The sequence below is a fragment of the Triticum urartu genome, chromosome 2A, assembly GCF_056163025.1.
Source record: "Triticum urartu cultivar PI428250 chromosome 2A, HENAU_Tu73, whole genome shotgun sequence".
Classification (NCBI taxonomy): domain Eukaryota; kingdom Viridiplantae; phylum Streptophyta; class Magnoliopsida; order Poales; family Poaceae; genus Triticum; species Triticum urartu.
In genome coordinates, this window is record NC_141874.1 from 111,346,229 (window position 1) to 111,353,473 (window position 7,245).

General features: G+C 45.1%; 1 protein-coding gene and 2 non-coding genes across 3 annotated transcripts; all 3 read right to left on the minus strand.

The window, feature by feature from the left end:
- Positions 1 to 688: 688 nt before the first annotated feature.
- On the minus strand, positions 689 to 804 carry LOC125542007 (U5 spliceosomal RNA). The gene has a single exon (XR_007297792.1). It is a non-coding gene; the product is annotated as a U5 spliceosomal RNA (small nuclear RNA).
- A 1,211-nt stretch (positions 805 to 2,015) lies between these two features.
- On the minus strand, positions 2,016 to 2,135 carry LOC125531262 (U5 spliceosomal RNA). The gene has a single exon (XR_007293128.1). It is a non-coding gene; the product is annotated as a U5 spliceosomal RNA (small nuclear RNA).
- Positions 2,136 to 2,876: 741 nt separating this feature from the next.
- LOC125531261 (serine/arginine-rich SC35-like splicing factor SCL33) lies at positions 2,877 to 7,017 on the minus strand. Its single transcript, XM_048699265.2, has 6 exons — positions 6,864 to 7,017; positions 5,616 to 5,770; positions 4,360 to 4,437; positions 3,534 to 3,692; positions 3,356 to 3,436; positions 2,877 to 3,241 (listed from the first exon to the last, which is right to left on the minus strand). Exons 2-6 carry the CDS (start codon positions 5,762 to 5,764, stop codon positions 3,091 to 3,093), a joined length of 618 nt encoding a protein of 205 aa, XP_048555222.1. The 5' UTR covers positions 5,765 to 5,770; positions 6,864 to 7,017; the 3' UTR covers positions 2,877 to 3,090.
- Between the last annotated feature and the right edge of the window lie 228 nt (positions 7,018 to 7,245).

Below are 7,245 nucleotides of genomic sequence, written 5' to 3' on the forward strand. Positions count from 1 at the left end.
GCTCCTATAACCAGTCCCTTGCGCGGACACGACACCTCATCTCGCACACGCATCCCCGTCGGTCACCCTCCTGCAGTGAAAACCGGCTGATTTACTGCGAAAAAACTGCTGAATCGAGAACGAGTTGCTTACCGGAAATTTGCGGCGATTGCACGAGCTCTTTGACGGCAGCACGAACCTCGACACAGCTCACGCATCGCCTACTCGTACCTCCACCTCCTGTTCGCCGAGCTCTCGACTGCTGCGCATGCAGAAGCGGCGCGCCCCCTTGCCTCATTCCGTCCTCCGCATGTATTCGTTGCCGCGCCTACGAAATCATCACCAGCGCCCCCACTCCTCCGCCTTACAATCACCGCAGAAAAGGCTCCACTCGCGTGGAATCGCTCCGCAACCCGCGAAATCGGCCGGGGTCGCTAAGGAAGGAGAGGAATGGGGAATTGGCGGATCTGGAAGACTGCCCTGTTGCGGTTGCAGATGGATGAGTGCGGTGGTGGGGAAGGAAGAAGTGGGGTGGGTTGGGGGGAGAGGTGGTTTGGTGGGGACCGAAGGCTGCCGCTTCGGCCTAACACGAATGAGCCGACCATGTGGCACCTGGGGCGAGGGACGAAAACGACCGCGCGACACCTGAGCGATCGATCGCGATCCAACGACGCAGACACGCGTGTGCTCTGTAAGACAAACGAGCCAGCGAGCACTTTTTAGGTTTTAGGTTAAAAATTAGGGTATGCTGCTTAGTGTGGCGTGCACACGGTATTCTTTAGTAAAAGGCGAAAGAATAATTCGCCTTGTGCTCACCACGCAGCTGCTTGCCTTTCACCACTCGCACTACGCCCTCTTATATAGCCGAGCTCCCTCCCCTCTCTCCCTTGCCCGGGCGAGGTGGGACTAAACGAAAACCATCACTACTCTGCCTTGGCTCCTCCCCTACCGTGTCAGCAAAGCCCACAGACTCTTTTTTATGTTGAGGACAATCAAAGCCCACATATGCATTTTACATGTGGCTACTCTGCATTTCAAATTGCTCGGCCCAGAAGGAGTGACGCCAGCGGCCCAAAGGAGCCGTGCCCTTCGGGCGATCGTGCGACGGCCTGCGCGTGGAAATTTTGCTGCCTGTGAGCGCACGGTAGATTCGCCTAGAAGGCTAGAGCACGCATGGAGGGGATTTTTGTCTCAAAAAAAAAACGCATCGAGGGGATTTCATTCCCAAGTTGAAACGCAAGAGGAAGAATCTGATACTAGATGAGGTCAGTGCATAGGAGAGACTTTGCACCAAATGAGCTTGACTTTCAGAAGTCGAAAGTGCTATGACAGCATTTCAGGCTTGTGGTTCGCATCCTTTGTGTCGACCAAACTCTTTATCTGTCCGGCTGTTCATCGAGCTGGTACTTACGTACATGTGGAACAAGCTCATGTATCTGCTGCGTTCAACCGTGCTTGCTCACAACGATTTATGTAGTCATCTTTATTTGTATGCTGAAAACTCAGTTACAAAGTTTGTAGGCCCTCTTTTCTTTAACAGAACACACGCAGTTTGACATAGTCTTTGCTACTACGCCAGGGCGATCTCTATGGAAATCCACAGATAGCATGCTTCACAAAGCGAGATAGCAGACTAGATTACCACGAGCTAGTCCTTTACACTTCTCTTCATCCGCTAACAGAAATCGATTAGCATGTTCGGGGGAGTGAAATAGATCAACGAAGACTCTGTCTCTCGCAGCTAGGCTGAAGATGCAACAGGAGTTGCTTCGGCCGCAGAGAGGATGCGTAGATGCAGACAAATACTGAACTGACCGGCCATTCAGTCTGTTTGTAAAGGAAACAGTTGGAGCTTAACGAATGACGTCTTTCTTTCTGGCATGAATTAAAACCAGCAACTAGTACAAAAACAGAGACGCATTCAGGAAAGAACTTATAAGAATACATGAAAAATATTTGAAAATCGGGATTGTTTGGGTCTTCCTGAGGAAAACACACCGTTGAAAAGCAAAATTTTGAAATTCAGGCTTGGTGGGGCCTTCTCACAGGAAGAAGACACCCTTCAAAAATTAGCGTATGCTGCTTAGTGTGGCGTGCACACGGTATTCTTTAGTAAAAGGCGAAAGAATAGTTCGCTTTGTGCTCACCACGCAGCTGCGTGCCTTCCACCGCCCGCACCACCCGCTCTTATGTAGCCCACCTCCCTCGCCTCTCTCCCTCAGCTAGGCGAGGTGGGACTAAACGGAACCATTTGGACGCCCTCTGCTTGCCCTCCGCTGCCCCAGACGCACGTTACGTCGGGCCTGGAATGTCAGCCCAGCAGCAGTGACGCGAACGGCCCAAACCAGCTGTCCATGGCGTCCTACGCGGCCTTTTCCTTTCGCGATCGTGCGACGGCGCTTGCGCGTGGAGGGAAATTTGTTGCCACCTCTTCACTTGCCTTAAAAAAAACCTCTCTTCGTTCATGTACGATGCGTCTGTCTATCTGGCATTGTGTGCTTTTGTGTTCACGATCACCGGCCATGGAAATGATGCACGTCCATGTTTTTTTGTGTTCACGGAGAAACCGATGCACTGATCTTGCAGGAAAGAAAACATTCTTGTGCAGGTATTCCCATCAAAAGGGTATATAGAATTCAAAGAAAAATGGAGCGTTACAGCTGGTGAAAGAATGGTCTGTTAGAAATTATAATCTGTGCATAGGTGGGACTTTGCACAAAATGAGCTTAAAATTCAGAAGATGACAGCATTCCAGCTGGGACAGTTCCTTGTTTGAATCTTTTTTTGTCGACCAAACTCATGTGCTGCTCTGCTGCCAACTACTCCCTTCGTCTCATGTGTCAAAAACGTTCTTAGGGAGTAGCATTTACCCCGGCCCAGTGTATGCCCGTGACGAATATGCAATGCAGAGTCATTTTATTTATGCGCTAAATAATCTAGTGCAAAAGTACAGAGCCGCAGACACAGTTTGACATACTCTTGCTGATACACGACGGCAATCTTCTCTCTATAAATCCACGGGTAGCGCGGTTCACAAAAGCGATAGCAAACTTAGATTCCCACGAGCAAGTCCACTACAGTTCTAGAGACCCGAGCAGAGCTACTGATGCTTCATCCGCTAACCGAAATCGACCTCTCTCTTCGTGAGGACCTGCCGTACTTCCCATCCAATGGACTCGCACTCCTCGATCCGCTGGGCGAGCGGGAGCGCGAGGGAGACTCGTCTCTGAACCTCCGCCTTGCGGGCCGAGGTGATGGAGACCTGTCAAAAGGCAGCAGGTTCAAAGCATCATTAGGTGGAGAAAAAGATCAAGAATCATACTGTATTAAAGTCTCCAGCAGCTACACTGAAAGCTGGAAAGAAGAGCATGCACACCTTGAGTAGCTTCGGCCGCGGTAAGATGGCCGCCCCCTTGGGGAAGGAGAGTGCCGCCGATCGTAAGACCGACCTCTGCTACTGCAGGATGTGCAAACAAACAGTCAATTGAGTGGCCGGCATTTGGAGTTGAACTAATGACAAGCTACGTGTGGGTGCAAAGAAACAAGCAGCAGACCTTTCTCTGGTTCTCATCTCAGCAGGCTTCTTTCTGTTCTCCTGTGCAAAAACAACTGCAACTTCTCTACCAAGAATGACCTGTCCATCCATGTAGTATTTTGCGTCTGCCGCATCGTTGGGATCAAAGTACTGCACAAACCCAAATCCCCGTGGCTCCCTGCAACGGACCCAACAAAGTAGAAAGATCATATCCATCCTTAAAAAGGGTTAAAAGCTTATGGCCCTGAGCAATATAACAGAATTTCTTCAAAGCAGTACACAGCAACCAAACCAGTGTCAACTTCCAATAGTCAAAGACACACGCAGATTTAAGTAAAACAAGTAAAAAGTGCACTCGGCTGCTGACCTTGCACTTCATAAGAGTTCTAATACAGACTTCGAACTCTTCATGATCACTTGCAAATCTCTTAAACCTGTAACTATATCTTCCGTTCTCTTCAATAGTGATCTTAGTTGCATTTGTATGTCTCTTAACTTGCAAGTCTCTATTTCTTCCATTCTCTTCAACAATAATCTTTAACTGCATGTTTCTTAACTTGCAACTTCTCTATCTTTCCTTCTCTTCAACAGTACTCTTAACACTTGTCTTCAAAAGATTACTTCCACTGTTAATTCCAAGGGGTTCACAAAAGTATTTAATGTACGCTGATACAACTATATTGCAAACAACTATCTTGAGAGGTGGATTATCCTATGGCTAAAGCGGCATGTGCTATCCTACAAGCTCGAATAGCAAATATGGATATGGCAGTATGTTACTGCAAAAAATTGCTAATATCTGCAGTTGTAATGGACAATGAACAGGTCTAGATAGAGTGCCTTACTGAGTATAGTAATCCCTTGGAATATATACGTCTTTAAGACGACCAAACTGTGCAAATGGCCGGCGAAGGTCATCTGGCCTGCATTCATAATTGATGATGAGTTAAAAAGGCTAGGAGGAAAGAAGAAACTCACATCACTTACATGGAAAGAATAAAAAAATTGATAACATAAGAAACAGCAAGATAGGAAGGGAGAGACGCGCACAGACGAATGCCAGTTAAGCAGCAGATAGCAAAAGGCAACACATATGACTAATGCCTATTCAAGGATGCATTTTGAGGTTTATCCCTATTGGTTAGTGCTGATCCCCCACATGGGAAGGCATGGGGTAACAACCGAAGATGGACTCATTTTAGTACCACCAAGTTATATTCAAAACTAAATGTATAGACTTAAAAAACTATCTTAGTTGAACATGAATACATCCATGCTTTAAAATAGAATGAGGATAGAATGTCAAAAATGCATTTACCATATTTTCTGAATACATCCATGCTTTAAAATAGAATGAGGATAGAATGTCAAAAATGCATTTACCATATTTTCTGAATGTGTTACACCAAGGTGAGTTTAGGTAGGAAATTCCACAAATAATACACCGGATACGAAAATGCATGCTAGTTTGGCCTAGGAGAAAGTTTAGCTAACATATACTCCCTCCGTCCGCGAATAAGTGTACATCTAGCTTTTGTTCCAACTCAAAGTTTTAAAATTTTGACCAACTTTATAAAAAATAATAGTAACATATATGACATCAAATTGATATATTATCAAAGTACAATTCAAAACGAATCTAGTGATACTAATTTAGTGCCATAAATGTTTTTACTTTTTTCTAGAAAGATGGTCAAAATTTTAAAACTTTGACTTAAGACAAAAGCTAGATGTACACTTATTCGCGGACGGAGGGAGTATGACAAATTGCTTATTCTTGGATGCATTTTGAAATTGATGCCTCATTAGTGCTGAATCCCCCACATGGAAAGGCACAGGGCAACAACCGAAGATGGGCTTATTTTATTGTACCACCAAGCTATATTTTAAACTAAATGTATATACTATTAGACTTACAAAACTATCTTAGTTGAAGATGAACACACGTTTCCTCATCAAAATAAAATGAGGATAGAATGTCACAGATGCATTTACCATACTTTCTGAACATGTTTAACACCAAGATGAATTTAGGTAAGAAATTGTAGAAATATAAATACACATGCTAGTACTAGCCTGGGAAGTTCTGTGGAAACCTTACCTGCAGTCACGACGAAGGTTCCTGACCAAAAGACTGGTTGGGAGATCTCTACCCCGACCATCATAACGATCACGGGGACTTGGGCTACGGGCCCTTCCCCTGTAGCCTCTCGGTGGTGGGGATGGGCTGTAGCTGTAGCCTCTCCTCATATTGGTCTACAAGAAAACAATAAAGCATTATTACTAAAACAATTCCATGCGCCACAAAATGACCATACTAGCCTATTTGGTGCAATGAAGATTAAGCAAGGCATAACCTAACCATCAAGCATTAACTTCAAGGGATGTTCGAATAGGGAGAAGATTGTAATGATCGTTTCGTGCTCAAAACATCATTATTTTGTCCATTGTACAAGATGTCATCGCTTCATCATCACATGTTTTCTCATTTAAAATTTAATACTCCCTCCGTTCACTTTTGTAAGTCGTTTCAGACAACTCAAAATAGGCTGTTTTGCATATTGTCTGAAATGTCTTCAAGGTCTTATAAAAGTGAACAGAGGAAGTAATAATTTATAGTTACATTGATGCAAACATTAGTTGCTAGAGATGACACTAAAACACAAGTATGTAAGTTTACATAATGGCCTTCCTAAAATTAACTTATATGACTTCGCAGGGATAGTTCACTACAGATTTCAGTTATTTTGTCTGATCTTCATGAAGTATAGAAAAAAACAATAACGAGCACAAGCTATCATCTAAAAGACTAACACCATCAGGCCCGCTGGGTCAAAGGGCGAACAGGACGTTTTAAGTACCCCCACAGTTAACCAACCTATCAGACTCGTGGGAGTATCTCTTAGGAGATCACAAGAATACTTCCTCGAATCAACACAAGGGAATGACAAACAGGTTACGATGAAACATTGACTACCCCACAGTTATTGTGCGCATGAATGAACATGAACACTGGCAACCAGAAATTCAGAGCAACGACCACACTATATAACGGCAACGCTGCCGCACCGAATTTGCTTCAGACCTATCCAGACAGTCTAACGAACCAACAGATCTGAGGCGCGATTACAACCGCAATCCATCATCCACTTACATCTTCTACCATGATTATAGCATGAGCGGAATCGTCAATCAGGACCGGCAATAATTTTTGGAATATAAACTGCTTAAATTTCCACGGGGATCACGCGAAATCCGGGATCAGGAATACATCGCAGTGATTAGGTGAACTATATCAGACGGATGATCACAGGCAACCAAGCTACCAAGCAAATCGAGCGAAGCTTACCGCGGACGGGGAGGATCGATCGGAGTGGCGCCGCCAGAGGGGAGGAAGGAGACGAGATCAAGGTTCGCGTGGAGTCCGGAAGCTTCCCGAGGCGACGGGGAGTGGCGCTGCCTTTATCGACTGAGCCGGTGTCGCGCAGACGTTGGATCGGGACACCCGTCCTAACTTGTGCGTTTGGACGGTGATGGATGCAGTGGGCCGAAACCGTTTTGGGTCATAGGTGGATGGGCTTCTCTCCCCATTTTTTTTAACAACAATAAGTGTCACAATTTTGAACTAACTCCAATTCAAAACTGCGACATTTTTTTTACATCCAATTCAAAACTGCAACACTTATTTTGAATCGGGGGAGTAGTATTTTTTTTAAGAAATTGTTGAAAAT

Coding starts and splice junctions, on each gene's coding strand:
- LOC125531261 (XM_048699265.2), bottom strand. CDS start 5,764: ATGAGGAGAGGCTACAGCTACAGCCCATCCCCACCACCGAGAGGCTAC. Junction 4,438..5,615: donor AACCTTCGTCGTGACTGCAG/GTAAGGTTTCCA, acceptor TTATGAATGCAG/GCCAGATGACCTTCGCCGGC. Junction 3,693..4,359: donor CCAAGGGATTACTATACTCA/GTAAGGCACTCT, acceptor GGTCCGTTGCAG/GGAGCCACGGGGATTTGGGT.